At 51.5% G+C, this 17775-nt stretch overlaps 1 protein-coding gene across 1 annotated transcript; it reads left to right on the forward strand.

Annotated features, from left to right (window-relative positions):
• Positions 1-82: 82 nt before the first annotated feature.
• On the forward strand, positions 83-17478 carry KLHDC10 (kelch domain containing 10). Its single transcript, XM_068189336.1, has 9 exons — positions 83-395; positions 9587-9808; positions 10423-10577; positions 11141-11289; positions 11887-11971; positions 12559-12625; positions 13137-13184; positions 14760-14899; positions 15951-17478. Exons 1-9 carry the CDS (start codon positions 266-268, stop codon positions 16158-16160), a joined length of 1206 nt encoding a protein of 401 aa, XP_068045437.1. The 5' UTR covers positions 83-265; the 3' UTR covers positions 16161-17478.
• Positions 17479-17775: the final 297 nt, after the last annotated feature.

Here is a 17775-nt window from a genome sequence, read left to right on the forward strand (position 1 = left end):
CTCGGGGGGCGCCGGCGCCCCCGTGAAAGTCCCCGCGAGTGTCCCCGGGAATGTCCCCGGGAATGTCCCCGGGAATGTCCCCGCGCCCCCGCTCTCGGCGCTCCATTGCTCCAGCCTGGGTCGATCGCTCAGCTCTCCCCACAGCGGCGCTCTCGCCGCAGCCCTCCCCCGACCTGCCAACAAGCCCGCAGCTGATAGGCTGCGGCCGAAGAAGCTCGGCGCTGATTGGCGGTTGGCGCGCCGTCCCTCAGGCAGCGGACGGGCCATGTCGGCGGCGGCCGCGGCCCGGGACGGGCTCGGGGACGGCGCGGGCGGCGCCGCGGGAGGCGGCGATGGCGGCGGGGGAGGGATCCTGAACCGCTTCGTGCAGCTGCCGGGCAGGCCGCGGGCGGCGGGTGAGTGGCGGCCGGCGCTGGGGATGACCCCGACCCCAAGGCCCAGCAGGGGCTCGGGACCGGGGCAGCCCCGACTCTGAGGGGTCTGGGAGCGAAGCATCCCCATCTCAGGGGGACCGGGATCGGGGCACCCCCGTTTCTAAGGTCCCGAGGGCGTCGGGGTCGGGGCACCCCTGTCTCCGGGAGGTCGGGGACCGGGACACGGCCGTCCCCAAGGTGCTGAGGGGTCCTGGAGCGAGCACCCCCAGCCCGGAGCATCAGGGGCTGCGGCAGGCCCAGTCCCACGGCTTCAAGGAGTCCGTGACTGGGAACCAGCCATTCCCACGGTGCTCGGGAGCGGGGCACCCCCATTCCTGGGGGGTTCCTTAATCGGGGCATCCCCATCCCCACGCTCCGGGCAGGTGTGGTCACCCCAGCGGTGAGCGGCGAGGTGCCGGTGTCCGGGACTGGGGCACGCGTGTCCCCAAGGCCCTCAGGGGACTGGGACCGGGACACTCAAGGTCCCGAGGGGACAGCTGTCCCTGGCTCTGGGACGATCCCGGGGGGAGCTGGGCTACCCCAGCAGACCGGGAGTAATGGGGTCACCCTGTCCCCAAACCCGGGAGTGGCGTGGGGGGAGCTGGGCTGTTCCCATCCCAATGATCCCGGGCTTTGGAGCCTGGAATCAGGGATGGGGGGTGAGGGGGGCAGTTATCCTTTTACAGATGGATTTAGGGTCCCCCCCCCCCACAACCCGGTGTAGGGTCCCCCATCCCAGTGTTTTCCAGCTGTTGGGAGGTGCTTGGATGCCCCCCATGGGCTGTTCATCCCCGTGGATGTGGGGATAGGGGTATCCCACAGGGATCAGCCCGGTTTTTGTCATCCTGGACAAGCCTGGGATGACCCCTGATGACCCCCCCACTTTGCAATCCCAGCGTATTGGGGATTTTGGGACATCCCCACAATCCTGGGAGGGGAGATCCTGCCTGGAACGTGACATCAGCTTAGTCCTGCTCCCTGGGAAAAGCGGTTCTTTCCTTTTTCCACCTCTCTCCTAGCAAGGCTGAAGGGTTATTCCTTAACTTCTGGATGTCTGTCACCCCAACAGCCCCCAGATATTCCAGGAGGAGGCTGAGGCTACCCCAGGATTGTAGGATTGGGAACTTCTGCAGTACTGGCAGAGATGTGGGACAGCCCATGGCCCTGTGACATTCCCAGCTGGTGTGGGAATATCCCTTTTTTCCTTATCCCTCTAGCTCCTCGTGACCCTGAGCTGGATACCCCAGGATCAGGAATCCTTTCTGCCCCTCACATCCCTCAATTCATGTGGGACATGAAGCCCCTCACCCCTCAGGGGTGGCAGCACCAACAGCAGCTGGGAAGGGCTTTTCAATCCATGTTCCCGTCCCTGAAACCTGCCATGTATTGTCCCTATAAATTCATTTCCCACTTGCCACGCTCTGGATCAGCCTTCCAGCCTCTTCCAGCAGCACTGGGAATTTGCTGAGTGGCTCCACACCTTCTATTTTTGGGCAAAGGCTCAGCCACATTTCCCTCCTTCCTTAGAAATGCCTTTTTTTTGGCAACACAGGCCCTGGTTCTCTTCCCCTTGCTGGATTGGAAGCGTTGGCTAGAGGGGACGGGGATTGCATCCTCCTCATCCTGCATGGATTCTGTCCCTCCCTGCACCTGCCCAGCTCAGCCTTGCCTCTTAAACCAGCCTAAACCAACCCCAAACTCACTGCCAGCCCCAAAAATCCTGGATTGCTGGAGTTTTCTCCCAGTTTGACACCTGTTGAGGTCCTATTTATAGAGCTCCAGCAGCAGCCCTTACATAACCATTGGGAGAGGAATTTTTCCCCCCTCATTCCATTTCCTCCCAACCTGATTTGTTCCCAAGCTCCCAGTTCTCTTCCAGAGTTCCCAGGTTTGTTTTCTTAGCTCCCAGAGCTCTTCCAGGATTGTCAGGTTTCATTCCTCACCTCTCGGTTTTCCTGCAGAATTTCCAGGTTTTCTTAACTTCCCAATTCTCTTAAATTTTCTTCCAAACTTTTCAGGATTCTTCTCTTACTCCCAGTTCTCTTCCAGAGTTCCCAGGTTTGTTTTCTTAGCTCCCAGATCTCTTCCAGGACTGTCAGGTTTCATTCCTCACCTCCCGGTTTTCCTGCAGAATTTCCAGGTTTTCTTTCCTTCCCAATTCTCTAAATTCCAAGTTCTCCTAAGTTTTCTTTCAAATGTTTCAGGTTTCTTTTCTTACTCCCAATTCTCTTCCAGAGTTTTCAGGAGTTGTTCCTCCATCTCCCCCTTGCTATTCCATGCCCTGGTGTCTGTAAGGTTTGGAAAGATGAAAAAAGAAAGAGTCAAATACAGGTGGTTTGTGGTTTGTTCTTTTTCTGTCCACGTTTTCCAGTGTTTTCGTCAGATTGCTGGGATTAAGGGAATTGGGACAATCTGGACACTTAAATGGATTTTTGCCTCTCCTGGCTCAGCATTCCTGCTGTTGCCTTCAGCTGTAATTTTCCCAGTCAGAGAAGGGTTTGGGATGTTTTTTTTTTGTGGAGAGGTTCAGTTTTTAATATAAATTTTAAAAGAGCAGAAATTCCAAATATCCCAAAGCCCTTTGTGTCATGGAGAATTCGTTAATTAATGGGATAACATTCCAGGGACCTGCTGAGGCTGGAGCAGTGGGCAGGCAAGCGTGCAGTGGACCAAAGACAAAATTCCAAGTGCAGCAGCTGGAATGACATCCCAAGAGTCCATAATCTGGGATCTGTGAGGTTTGGGAGCAGCCCCACTGAGAGGGAACTGGGGGAAGGCAAATTAGGGCCTGGGCTGCATCCACATGGACTTTGGGAGGGAGAGGTGGGATCATCCTGTCCTTCCCAGTGCCCCTGGAATTCTGTGTCCAGGTCTGGTCTCTACAAGTCAAGAAATTCCCAGCCAGACTGGAGAGCATCCAAAGGAGATGGTCCAAGGAAGGAAGGGCTGAAGGATTCAAGTCTCTTCTCCCTGGAATTCCCAGAGCAGCTGTGGCTACCCCTGGATCCCTGGAAGTGTCCAAGACTTGGTTGGATGAGGCTTGGAGCAGCTTGGGATATGGGAAGATGTCCCTGCCTGTGGAATGGGATGATCCTTAAGGTCCTTTCCAACCCAAGCCATCCTGGGATTCCATTCCATGATTCTGTGAGAAGGGAGGGCTCAGATGGACCCTCATCGGGGTTTTCCAGTCCTTAAAGGATGGAGGGTCTCCTTTCCATGGAGAGGACCAGGAGCAGTGGGGACAGGGTGCACTGGGAAGGTTCATCCCAATGGAAAAAAGACATTTTTTACAGTGAGAATTCCATCATTCCCTGGGACAGCCTCCCCCAGGATGTGGTGGAGTCCCTGGAGGGTTTCAGGATGTGGCTGCTCAGGGTGCTCAACGACCTCGTCCCAGGTCCTTTTCCCACAGGACATCGGACCAGATGATCTTCCCACCTCTATGGTTTTCATTCTCCAGAATTCCATTATTTTCCTTTCTGCTTCTTGGAAACAAACAACCCAACGATCGCTCAGTTTTAGTGGTGTAAAATCCTTTAAGACGTGACTGCCCCAAAGATTTTGGAAACAAAGCCTGGGAGAACCAGACCTGTTCACAGAACCCCTGGGCTGGGAGAGACCTCCAAGAGCATCGAGTCCAGCCCAGCCCCAACAGCTCAGCCAGACCCTGGCACCCAGTGCCACCTCCAGGCTCTTTAAACACATCCAGGGCTGGTGACCCCACCACCTCCCCGGGCAGCCATTCCAGAACTTTGTCACCCTTTCTGGAAAAGCTTTTTCCTGATATCCAACCTGAATTTCCCTGGGCTCAGCTTGAGCCTGTGTGCTCTGGTTCTGCCAGTGCTGCCTGGAGAAAGAGCCCAGCCCCAGCTGAGCACAGGCACCTTTCAGGAGCTGTGGAGAGTGCTGAGGCCACCCTGAGTCTCCTTTTCTCCAGGCTGAGCACCCCCAGCTCCCTCAGCCGTTCCTCACAGGGTTTGTGTTCCCAGCCCCTCTCCAGCCTCGTTGCCTGTTCCTGACATTGATCCAAACCCAGGAGCTCTCCCAGGATGATGATTCTGGAAACACTGCTTGGAGGTCTCAGTAATATCTGGAAATCTTTTGGGTGTGCTGCAGGTTGTGTTTGGCATCCTTGGCTGGATCTTCTGACTTCTCCCATTTTCCATCAGCCCCTCAGAGCCGTTGTTCAGGGACCCAGCTACACCTGGGAGTTTTTCCTCTTGGGAATTTCTCAGGTGTGGGCAGCCTGCCAAGGAAGCACAGTGTGGGATCTGCAGAGGCTGAACACAGCTGGATGAACAAATTGGTTTTAAACCTCACTCTCAGCAATGCATTCCCAATCCTGCTTATCCAAACATTCCTGAGGGACTCCAGTTACATGAGTTCCAAACTTACTTTGTCCTGCTGTTGTGGAAAAGATGAAACTTTGAAGATGGGAGTCAAAGTCAATATTGACTCATCTTGTTCTGGTTCAGCCCTTGACCTAAATGTCCTTCAGGCTTCCTGCAGGGATCAGAAATGGAAAGGGAGAGATTGAATCCTGCTGTTGTGGATGTTGAAAAGCCAGGCAGGAGGAAAAATAATCACAAAACCATCTTTAGAAAGCTTTAAAAAGCAGAGAAAAGGACATGTGCGCAGCCTTAGGATATTCACCATGGATGTGGCACGTGGAAAAGAGGAGGATCCAAAGCCACACTGGATTTGTTGGTTTTACACCCTGTAGTTATTGTGTTTGTATTTCCAAAAATAGGGCTTGAAGTAGAAATTCTTCTGCTGGTGGTGATGCTGATAATGTGGTGGTGTAACACACGCCTCGTGGGATGGCCTTGCTCTGGGATTTGTGGGATTGAAACCATGGATTGTTTGGGACACCCTGATAACAGGACAGGCTTTTCACTGTGCTGTTCCTTTTCTTGTTATCCTGGCAGGAAGAACTTTGAGGTACTCAAAGTGCTGCAGATAAGCCTGAGGTGGATATTGGGATTAAATTAGCTTGGGAAAAAACGGGAACTGATAAAGGAGTGTACAGTTGTGGGATGGTTTGGGTGGGAAGGGATCTCAAAGCCCATCCAGTGCCACCCCTGCCATGGCAGGGACACCTCCCACTGTCCCAGGTGGCTCCAACCCCATCCAGCCTGGCCTTGGGCACTGCCAGGGATCCAGGGGCAGCCCCAGCTGCTCTGGGAAGCTCGCTCAGTGCTCCACCGTTCTCAAAGTAGAAGTTTTTCCTCATATGCAGCTGGAATTTCCTGTGTTTCAGTTTGTGCCGCTTGTCCCTTCTGTCGCTGAGCAGTCCTGCCCCATTCCTCTCCACACCCACCCTTGAGATACAAATGGATTTGTTTAGGGTTTCTGACAGTCATAAGAAAAAGGATGGTTTCAGGAGGCTCAAAACAACTTCATATTCATGGAATCTTTTCAGTTGGAAAAGGTCTCTCACACCACTGAGTCCAACCATTCCCAGCACTGCCGAGGCCACCACTGCCCCATGTCCCCAAGTGCCAAATCCACGGGGCTTTGAAATCCCTCCAGGAATGGGGACTCCACCCCTGCCCAGGGCAGGGCACCCTGTGCCAGGGCTGCACAGCCCTTTCCAGGAGGGAATTCCCCAAAATCCCCCCTGAAGGTCCCCTGGCCCAGCCTGAGGCTGTTCCCTCTCCTCCTGTCCCTGTTCCTGGAGCACAGCCCGACCCCCCCGGCTGTCCCCTCCTGTCAGGGACTCGTGCAGAGCCACAAGGTCCCCCCTGAGCCTCCTTTGCTCCGGTGTCACATCTGGAAACGCCTTCTTGTTTCACCTCCTGTCCTAATTACAGCTCCTGCAGGAGAGGAGTTCAATTAGGAGCAGCTTGGAATTGTCAATGCAGCAGCTCCCTCAGAACTCCTGGGCTGAATCACTGGTTCAAGGGGAATTTAGCAGGGTGTTGGCAGGTCAGTGCCCAGCCAGCTGCTTTCTGTCAGATGGCTCAGCCCTTAATTAGGACTTTCCTTAATTATGTCCCTGTCGTGATGTTTCAGCCTGGAATCACTGAATCCATTGGTTTGGAAAAGCCCTCCCAGGCCATCCAGTCCAAGCTGTGCCACACCCCCACCTTGTCCCCAGCCCAGAGCCCTGAGTGCCACATCCAGGCCTTCCTTGGACACCTCCAGGGATGGGCTCTCCAAAGCTCCCTGGGCAGCCCCAGCCAAGGCCTGACCCCCTTTCCATGGGGAAATTCCTGCTGGTGTCCACCCTGAGCCTCCCTTGGCACAACCTCTCATCCTGAGGGGGATTTTCAGGACGAGGCTGCGCCAGGACCCACCTTCAGCACGTACAGGGGCCGCTTCTCGTAGCTCTGCCCGATCTGGATCTTGCTGACGAGGTTGGGATGATCCTCCACCAGGACGTCCATCCAGTCGTAGATCTGGAAGGAGGAGCTGCTGGGTCACGAGGCTCAGCCTGCTTCTCACCTTTTGCGTTTGAGGGTATCCAGCACCGGATGCAGCAAGCAGAGCTTCCCTGGGGAAGATCTGGTGCTTCCCTGGAGACCTGGGACTCCTCTGGAGAAGACCTCGTGCTTCCCTGGAGAACACGATGTGGCTGGGGCTCGGTATGAGCAGGGAAAGTCATCCAATCCAAGCTGTGCCCAATCCCCACCGTGTCCCCAGCCCAGAGCCCTGAGTGCCACATCCAGGGATTCCTTGGACACCTCCAGATGGTGGGGATGGGAACTCCAGACCTCCCTGAGCAGCCCCTTCCAATGTTTAACAACCCTTTCCATGGGGAAATTCCTCCTGATGTCCAACCTGAGCCTCCCCTGGCACAGCTTGATGCTGTTTCCTCTCATCCTGTTGTTAAACTTCATTCTGATTGTGGAACTTATTCCCTGAAGATTTTACTGTTCCCATTTTTGCCCTCAGGACTAAGGAAAAAGAGCCTCCTTGTAAATGCACCTTCCCATCCTTCCTTCCTGCTTCTCTTAAACTGGGAAAAAAGGTGCATCCCAGATCATATCCATCATCCATCCCCCATCATCCTTCCTTCCATTTTAAAGCCATTTTCCATAACTTTATGACCTGTTCCCCACAGACCTGGTACATCCTGCTGCTTTCCATGTCCAGCATCAAGGAATTCACAGCAGGACCTGGTAAATTCCAGATTTTCACACAATGGGGCCTTGCTGTGCTTCCCTGAGCTTTGGGTGTTTTGGGGTTCAGCTCTGGGAAATGGGCTTTGCTCATGACGAAGTTCAGCAAATCCCAGGATTTTCCCATCTAAAAGTTACACCTGTGGAATGGGCAGCAAAACCAGCTGCAAACCTCCCCTGAATTCCAGCAGGAGCTGTGAATCATCCAGTGAGTCCTAATTAAATGGAAGTGCAGCTCTTTGTTGGAGCCATGGAATTTGGCTGCTGAAGGAACTTGTTGGAATTAACCCTTGAACAGATCCAGCTGTTACAGCTCTCTTCCTTACAAAGACACTACTGGAGGGATCTTCTCTGAAGACAGTGACGAGCAAGAGTTGGAAAGGCCCTGAAAGATCATCCAGTGCCACCCCCTGCCATGGGCAGGGACACCTTCCACTGTCCCAGGTTGCTCCAAGCCTGGCCTTTGACCCTTCCAGGGATGTGTGATCCCTTCCTGTTGAAAACTGGGATTTCTGGCAAAGTCAGATGCCTTCCCTGTTTGATTTTGGGAGGTGGATGGCAGGGAAGGCCTCCTGGGTGGTGTGTTTTAATTTATTTTCTTGGAATTACTCCTCTTACCTTGAGTTCATTTGCTTTATCTAAAACTCAGCCTTATTCTCCTCTTTTCCCTCTGTAAAATTCTCGTGGCAAGTGTTAGAACTAGAGGGAAATAAAATCTATATTTAATATAATATCTGAACTCCTAATTCCTTAACACCTTTTAAATTAGGATGTAGAATATCCCCCTCTCCTGTGCCCCAACATCCTTGTCCCCACTACAGATTTTTCCCTTAATTCCTGAACTTGCTTCCTCTCTTTTTTCAGCCAGTGCTTGTTAGTTTCTAAGTGGGAATTGCTGTGAGACACAATTATTCCTGGAAACACCCCAAATCTGTCAAAACTTTGTCTGAACCCTGGAGAGCAGCTTAATTTTGGACTAGGGTTGAACATGATTAAGCAAAGCTGCTTGTGCTCAGCTCGAGTTCATTATTTGGTCTGGAGAAATAATTTATTTCACTTTTCCTGGAGGAAAAACGCTTCATGCCTCTTTTCCCTTTTTTGGTTTGTTTTTTTTTGTTTGTTTGTTTGGTTTTTTTTTTTTTTTTGTTTGGTTTTTTTTTTTTTGCAGTGTCAGATTCACTGCTGAGAATTATAACACAAGAAAACACACTGGGTCCTAATTAGATGCTTTCCTGGCTCCTTTTCCATCCTAAAGTCCATAAAAAGTCTGCGGGAGCAAGTGGGAGGTGAAGGTCACTGATTTGTTTGGGTTTGTTTTGGTCACTTGTCAGCCAAGACCTCGATTTCTGTTGTCCAAGAATATTCCTGGTTAGTTTTTCCTTGGCTGAATCCATCTTTTTATCTCTTCCAGTTGAGAGCTGAGCTGGAATTGTCCTCCCTGCTTTTGCTTCCATTGAGTTTTTAGGGGTGAGCAGGCAGAGGGATCCCTTTTGGGAGTGGCTGCATCTGCCTGTAGGATCTCAGCTGGATTCCCTGCTCCTGACCAGTGCAAATGGCTTATTCAGGAGCAGATTTTCCCTGTTCTGTCAGACAGAATTTCGTGTATATAAATAAACTAAATACAGTTTTGTGACAAAGTCATCTTGAGACCCAAGGAACAAAGAGGGAAGTCACAGAGAGGTTTTGTAGGAGGGAAGGCAAATCCTTAATTTTTTTCTCTATTGGGCAGCTTTAAATACAAACATTTGGAATTGTTTCTAAGCTAAATTTGCCAAACAGAAGGAAAGAAGAGGGATTTTATGAAGTGCCTCAGAGAGGGCTGTTGTGGAAGGATTGCCACATGGTGCAGAGGTGGAGTGGCCAGGAATGGGACGGTGACTCGCAGACTGTCCCTTTCCCAGCTTGTCCCTACAAAGCCATTTCCTCCTGCTGCAGAGGTGCTTCCCCACGGATTCCCTATGGAATACATCCCAGTGGGTGCACTCCTGGCCCTGGGGCACACCCTGACCTCTTGTGGAGCTGTTCTTTCTCCTCCTCCTCCTCCTGCAGGCCACAGGTGCCCCCCGGCCAGGAGCGGCCATCGCTGCGTGGCCGACAGCTCCAACCTCTACGTCTTCGGGGGCTACAATCCCGACTACGATGAGTCCGGGGGGCCAGAGAACGAGGACTACCCCCTCTTCAGGGAGCTCTGGAGGTACAACTTTGCCACAGACACCTGGCACCAGATGGGCACCGAAGGCTACATGCCCAGGGAGCTGGCCTCCATGTCACGTACGTATGGAAATCCAACTCCTTGTCTGCCTGCTCCTGGAGCTATTTTAATCCTGGCTATTTTCATCCAGATAAGAACTGGGAATCTGGATGCTGTTTTTCCAAGTAGGCCCTGGGGTTGGGTTGGGTTTGGGATTTTTCTTTCCCTTTTTGCTCAGTTGAGGTGGAGTGAAAGAAGAAAATGGGAAAGCAAGAGGTGTTTTCCAGGTGTTTACCTTGCTGTGCTTTCAGCAGGAAGGTGCCTCATGCAGACATCTCAAAGCAGCCAAAAATAGCAGTCTTTGTTCACTTTTCAAAGCAGACCTTTGGTTACCATGGTTTTAGTTGGGATCTTTTCTCCTGTAGAGCCTCTCAAAGCCATCAATGCACGGGGTGGATTGTAGGGAATTTGAACAGCACTGAGCACTGCTGTCTCCAGAGCATGGAAACACGGAAGGGTTTGGGTTGGAAGGGAGTCTGAAGATCATCCAAGCCCATGCCATGGACAGGGACACCTTCCCTAGAGCAGGTTGCTCCATGCCCAGTCCAACGCAGCTTGGAACAGCCTGGAAAAATTCTGTTCTGCTGATCTCACAGCAATGAGCATCCCTGTTTTTCCCCTCTTTCTCTCCCAGTTGTTTTACATGGCAACAACCTCCTGGTTTTTGGGGGCACCGGGATCCCCTTTGGAGAGAGCAACGGGAACGACGTCCACGTGTGCAACGTCAAGTACAAGAGATGGGCTCTGCTCAGCTGCCGCGGCAAGAAACCCAACCGCATCTACGGCCAGGTAGGGAGCACCAGGGAGCCCCGAGCGCCTCACAAGGGCTCAGAGCACCAACATCCCTTCTCTGCGCCTCACCAGAGTCGTTCCCTCTCTGTAAAAGCACGAGGAAAAGCAGGTGTCCTTCGTAAAGAAGTAAAGCAGCCTCGGTTCTTTGAGATTTCAAAGGAAAGGAGGTTTTCTCCTAGTTAGAAAGGGCAGAATTTGTTCACTAAATGCCTGGTGCAGCTGAATAAAAAGAAGTCTGATTTGAGGAGTGGTTGGTAGTCAAAAAACCTTCAAAACCCAAAACTCTAAATGAGAATTAAAAAGTGATTTAAGGAGTGATTTGTAGTCGAAACCTTCAAAACCCAAAACTCTAAACGCAAGTTCCCAGGGTTCCTTTGTATTAGAATTACACCTAGTAAGACTTTCCATAAAGTGGATGAACGAGGGGGACAAGGAAATGAGTTCACACTCACCCCAGGACTGACCCTTCTTGCTGGTGCACATCTGCTTTGGAGGAGCAGGAATTCCTTCTTCTCCAGCCCCAGGTGTCCCAAGTCCTTTCTAACTGGTTTCTCTGCCAGGCCATGGCCATCATCAATGGGTGTCTCTACGTGTTTGGAGGAACAACTGGGTACATTTACAGCACTGATCTCCACAAGCTGGACCTCAACACCCGGGAATGGATCCAGCTGAAGCCAAACAATATGTCCTGTGACATGCCAGAGGAGAGGTGAGCACCTGGGCAGCCTCAGGGAGCTTTTTTTGGGAGGCAGGGAATGGGAAGCTTTGGGATACCTTGCTCTGGTTGGCATTTCCAGCCCTCCTTTGCCTGGGAGTTGTTTTGGCATTGGGAGGAAGGATTTTGGTTGCTCTCATCCGTGGGTTGGTGTCCAGCTGAGAACAGGGAATTGGGAATGGAAGAATCCCCGAATGGTTTGGATACATAGGAGTCTTAAAATAAATCTAATTCCACCCCCTTGCCATGGGCAGGGACACCTTTCACTATCCCAGGCTGTTCCAAGCCCTGTCCAACCTGGCCTTGGATACTTCCCTTAGAGGGGGCTGGAATATTGATGGCTGTCCTGGTATTCACTAATCCTTGCACTTAATTATTTAATAATCACTCTGCAATCAGAAAATGCCTTTCAGACTTCTGGGGTGCTGCTTGGAGGGCTCAGGAAAACTTCCACATCTCCTCAATGCTCCCAGCCTGAGGGACTGATGCAGCAGAGCCAGGCTTGGGAATTTCTGCTCATATCCCTGGAATGTGATGGTGATTTCCAGAAGGTTTTTTGGTTTTGCTAATTGTGCTGCTTTGCACCTTCAGATACAGACATGAAATTGCTCATGATGGTCAACGGATTTATATCCTGGGAGGTGGAACTTCCTGGACAGCTTATTCCTTGGATAAGGTGAGGCATTTGGAACCCTGGACAGGAGATTTCCACACTGAGGAATTACCAGCACAACCTCTTCATCTGGCTTTGCCTGGAGAGCATGTTAAAAAAAGAAAAACAGAAAAAGATAATTGGGAGCAGATTGTTCTCCTATTTCTGTAAAACCTGAATTTGCCACAGAATGTCCTGGTGATGAATCTGTGGTCACTTTAAATAGTGCTCTGCTCCCAAAAAAGTGGAGTCTGCAGCACTTTCTGTGACATTTTATCTCTCCATTGTCCCATTTTTCTCCCTACATGCAGCAGGAGAAAAGTATTTCCAAATCTTTCTGAGAGCTCGAGGGTGTAGATTTTAATTGGTCCAGCTCTTTTAAAAAGCAATATTCTTTTCTTTTTTTCAGCTGTAGGGCTAAAACAGCAAAGCTGGGATGGAACTTGGAAGGTGATTTTAGACCTGCTTAGTCACTGGCTGGGATCAGCTATTTTTGGGTTTATACTTAATGAAAAAAAGGGATTTATCTCTAGTGGATCAGAGCCTGTGGCTGCACCATCCTGGTGCTGGCAGAGCCAGGAGGATCTCATGGCTCCTCTTTTTTCCTCCAGATCCATGCCTACAACCTGGAAACCAACACCTGGGAGGAGATCACCACAAAACCTCACGAGAAAGTCGGTGAGTTTGGAATTTGCCTTCTTTCCCTGTAAGCCAGAGTGGCCAAGATGCTTGCAGGTGGTGTTTTCTCGTTCAGTATGTGACTTGTGCTGGATCTGAGATCCTGCTTGTGCTGCAGCACTGAGGATTAACCCATCCAAGGGAGGTTGGCAGTCTGGCTTCTCTCTCCCTGCTTGGGAAAGGTGGCAGTGCCTGGATCTGCTCCCAGAGGATCCAGATCATCCCTGCTCCCTTTGAGGCCCTGGGCTTTCCCTGGAATCTCACAGCTGCTTTTCACCAAGCCAGATTTGAGACTCTGGGGAACAAAATTCCAGCATTTTTCTTCCTTCCCTGGAGAGGAATTAGGACTCAAACCTGAAACAGCTGCTTAAAATTACACCTTTTATACCTGGGAAAGCAGAACCTCTTAAAATTAAACTCCATGATTAAATGTTGAGACAAAAATCACTACTTGCACTAGCACTTTAAAGCAATTAGTGCTGATATATATTTTAAAATTTATTCTCCTCAGGCTTCCCAGCAGCCAGAAGATGCCACAGCTGTGTCCAGATAAAAAATGGTAAGATTTACCTCTGGAAAATTGGTGTGTCTTGTACAGCCAAACAGGGGAGAGTTGGAGAGAACTGCAGGGAACACGTGGCTTTTCTGGAAGAGGATTTTTTCCTCACTCACAAGCCTTAAGCTGCCCAGTTGGCACCATTCCTTCTTCTGCACTGAAAAAAACAGTTACAATCTTGATCCCTCTTTTCCAAACCCTTCAGGTCAGTGGCTGAATGCTCTCTGTTGAAGGGTGGAGGGAAACGCTGGATTATATTTCCTAGGAGTGTTAATTGTGCCAATAAAAGTAAGGCAGGAGCTGGGAGATGCTTCCAGCCCACCAGCAGGATTTGGCAGCCCCTGAACTGAGAACTTGGGCAAAGCTGGAGCAAGGCAGAACTGGGAGCTGGGGCTGTTCCCTGTGGGCTTAAAATCCCTGGAATCTGATCAAGCCCAGGTGCCTGAGAACTCAGCTTGGCTATGAAAAGAGGGAATGCTCTCCTGCTTGCAGTGACATTTAGCCCTGAGTCTGCCGTGGTGGGGTTGGGCTCATGGGCAGGCTGGGAGGGGGGAACATGGGCCAGAAATCCACCCTGACCCCCAGTGTGGGCAGCAGGGGAGGGGGGGATTCTGCCCCTGTACTCAGGTGAGACCCCAGCTGCAGAGCTGCCCCAGCCCTGGGGACACAGCAGCAGCACCTGGAGCTGCTGGAGAGAGCCCAGAGGAATCCATGGAGCTGCTGCAGGGCTGGAGCCCCTCAGATCCCAGGGATCCAGGCTGGGACAACAAGCTCTGAGTGCCCTGATCAGCATCCTCTGGGGCCTCCACCCACGGCATTTCAGGAGCTGCATCTAAATCCAAACTTTGGGCTCTCTCCTCATGCCCTGGAGGGGCTGCAGGGCCCCCAGCAGTGACCATGAGGTCCTGAAGGGTCTGGAGATCAGCTCTGAGCCATGGGCATCCATGAAATTGGAGTGAATCCAGAGGAGGCCCCGGAGCCACTCCAGGGCTGGAGCCCCTCAGATCCCAGGGATCCAGGCTGGGAGAGCTGGGGGTGCTCATCTGGAGAGGAGAAGGCTCCAGGGAGAGCTTCCAGCACATTCCAGGGCCTGAAGGGGCTCCAGGAGAGCTGCAGAGGGACTGGGGACAAGGCCTGCAGGGACAGGACACAGGGAATGGCTCCCACTGCCAGAGGGCAGGGATGGATGGGATCTTGGGAATTGGGAATTCCTGGCTGGGCTGGGATTGCCAGAGCAGCTGGGGCTGCCCCTGGATCCCTGGCAGTGCCCAAGGCCAGGCTGGACACCGGGGCTGGAGCAGCCGGGGACAGTGGGAGGTGTCCCTGCCCATCAGGTTGGAACTGGAGGGGCTTTGAGGTCCCTTCCCACCCAAACCATTCTGGGAATCTTTAAGTGGCCTCTGCTTTGTGGTGGGCCCAGTTTGGGAGATCCTAAGAACCTCTGCTGAGGTGTAAAGCAGTTACTGATCCCAAACCTGTGTGGGGAAGGTGATCCCTGACCTCTCTTCCAGCACATCCCTTGGTTCCTGGCAGGGGCATGGCTGGGCCTGGTAGCTCCCCACATCTCCTCTCTTGCAGATGTGTTCGTGTGCGGAGGCTACAACGGAGAGGTGATTCTGGGAGACGTTTGGAAGCTGAACCTCCAAACTTTCCAGTGGGTCAAGCTCCCAGCTGCCATGCCAGAGCCTGTGTACTTCCACTGTGCTGCTGTCACCCCAGTAAGTGACTCCTTTTGTTCCTCTGGAGCTGGGATCCTTCCTCCAAGCACTCTTACCTTGGTGTGGGCTGCAAATAGAGCTGATGTGGCCTCCACTGGATGCAGCAGCTTTTGGGAGGCTCTTCTTCCTGCTGCTGTTTGAAAAGTGAAGCCACACTGTGGATTTTGCTTCCTTAAAGAAATGATGCAGGATTTGAGCTTTTTAACTCTGTGTGGGAACAGCAGTTCCTGCTTGTTAAAAGGAAAAAAAAAAAAAAAAAAAAGGCACAAAAACTCCCTGAGTAAAGTGATTTTAGCCTACTGAGAACAGCCTGAGGTGAAAGATTGGGTGAGGCTGTTTCCAGCCCTTTGGAAACCACTAAGGAATGTTGGTATTGCCAGAGCTTTTGGCCATAAGCAGAAGGCTGGAGACCTGGGATTGGTAATTAACAGGCAGCAAGAAATGCCTTTGGCTGTGCCTTCACCTCCTTATCTCCTTAGGGCAGAGATCACATTCCTCGGTGTCACTTCATTTGGGGAGTGCTAGAGATGCAGCTTTTCCTGGGAAGCCTGATAAAGGTGTTTCCCAGGCAGCTCAGTGACTGCCTGGACAGCTGGAATGCCCTTTCTTTGCCAGCCTGTGGGGAAAAAAAAAGCTACTCAGCAGCTGAATTTTTCCCATCTCTCTGTGTTCCTGTCATCCCTGGAGCAGGGTTGTGCTGAGCCAAGGGAATGCAGGATGTCTGAGGTGGGTGTAGTTTAAAAATACATTATTTTTAGCTGAAACAGGAATATGGCTCTGTAGTACTTTATTAACAGTTTGCCACACTCCTAAAATGGATTTCTTGAGATAGAAATCACCTAAAACTCAGAGCAAAGCACTCTGAGGTGGTGGATATGTGGTTTAGGATGAGACATGGCTCTTCCAGCAGTGATTCCTCCCTTGGCTGAGAGGATCCCAGAGTGAGTGGCTGAGGCAGTGACACCTCTGCTGAAGGGTGTGAGGTGGGAATGGGGACAGCCCAATCCTGCTTTTCCTGGCTCTGTAACTCCTGTCCCCTTTCCCCACCCAGGCTGGCTGCATGTATGTCCACGGAGGGGTGGTCAACATCCACCAAAACAAACGGACTGGCTCCCTGTTCAAAATGTGGCTGGTGGTGCCCAGCCTGCTGGAACTGTGCTGGGAGAAGCTCCTGGAATCTTTCCCTCACCTAGCAACTCTCTCCAGATCCCAGCTTTTGCACCTTGGACTGACGCAGGGACTTGTGGAGCGACTAAAATGAGAACATCTCCCACTTCTGTCCAAGACTCACCACGTTGAAGAATTCCCCCTCCCATCCCCTATTTATGGATTCCATGGATGGTCTTGCTAAGAACATGGAGAAACCTGCTCAAGGCCTTACTCAGCAAATACATCAATGCCTTTCCAGACATTGTTACTTTTAGTCATTGCAAAAAAAAAAAAAAAAAAACCAAAAAAAAAATTCCCCTTTTTATTTATGGAGCTCTAAGTTACACCATTAATCCAAAAGTATTTTCTGAGACTAAGCAGCCAACCAGCAACCTGTCATCAGCACACGCTTGCAAGTTAATTGGGGAGCTTAATGAGTTACTGAATGTCTGAGCCCGTGCTCACGCGTGGCACCTTCACCTTGGTATTTCCACCGTCGTATCCAACGAGGGACATGTGATGCAGAACAACCAGCAAGCTGTTCTTTTGCTTTGGAGAACCCATCCCTCCCAGCCAGCTGAGCTCCCCCTCTCCAAACCCACGCCATTCCTTCAGCCCTGCATGTGTTCCATGGGCATGCTCCCATCCCCGAGCTTCCGGAGACGGCTGGAACGTCGCCGGGGCGGCGAGCGAAGCTTGGCCCGTGCAGCTTCCCTGGTGCAGTGTCTGTGTCCTCCCCTTTTCATATTGAAAGGTTTGCTTGGAAAACTGGGAAAAAGTTGCCACTTAAGGGACTACTGTGTAGTTTACTGGGGGTGGAGAGGGAAGAGGTTTTCCTGAGGCTTTTTTGACCTTTTTGGCTCACTTTGCACCCAGAACGAGCTACAGCAAAGGCTCACCCTGTAGATTTCAGAACTCTTTGAACCTGGCTCAACCAAGCCCTGGTTCTCAGCATCTCCCAGCTTTTGGCTTTCCTTCCTCCCACACGTCCCAAATTGGTCTTTTTCTTCTTGATTCACATTCCCCTGAGGGTGGGAGATATGATTTAAAGCCGGTTTGCAGAGTGGCTTTGTAGATAGCTTAGCCCAGGAAATGCAGCATCCAAAAAAGGGGAGAGGGAACAACTGTCCCTCCTGGGAGCAGGGATTGTCTGTGCACAGGAAGGGGTGGTTCTGGTCCTCTTGTGCTCTCTACACTGCATTTGTTTAAGTGGCCACTGAACTCTGAACAGCTCCAGGCATGAGGTTTGTGCAAAATCCTTTTCAGTTGGAGCCCATTTTTAAGTGCCTTTTGTTTTTAAAATCAGCTTTTCCCAATGCTTTCTTCTTCATCAAAGGCAGAGATTACACTCTGGGATTTTAGTTTCTTTTTAAGAGATTGCATTTATGTTTAAATAAACCATAGCATTGTCTTCATGTTGTTAATCCAAAGGTGCTGCCTGCTGGAGTCACTGCCCCCCCAGCCCTTGTCTCAAAATTAAACTTCCCCTGGTCTTGAGAATAGATTTTCCTCTTTCTCCAGCTTCAGTTGCTGCTTTCTTTTCCCCCAAGGCTCAGAAAACAAAGTCTGGACCTCACTGCTGAAGCTTTCTCAGGTGCTTGGACCACAGGAACTGGTGGGAGCTGCTTGGAGCTCTGGTGTCTCCATCCCCTGTATTGCACTTTCACAGGATGTGCATATCAACCCCTTCCAGCCTCCCTGGCTGCTGAATCCAGACCCTGCTGGCA

This window comes from Anomalospiza imberbis, chromosome 5 (assembly GCF_031753505.1).
Source record: "Anomalospiza imberbis isolate Cuckoo-Finch-1a 21T00152 chromosome 5, ASM3175350v1, whole genome shotgun sequence".
In the NCBI taxonomy this organism is placed as follows: Eukaryota; Metazoa; Chordata; class Aves; order Passeriformes; family Viduidae; genus Anomalospiza; species Anomalospiza imberbis.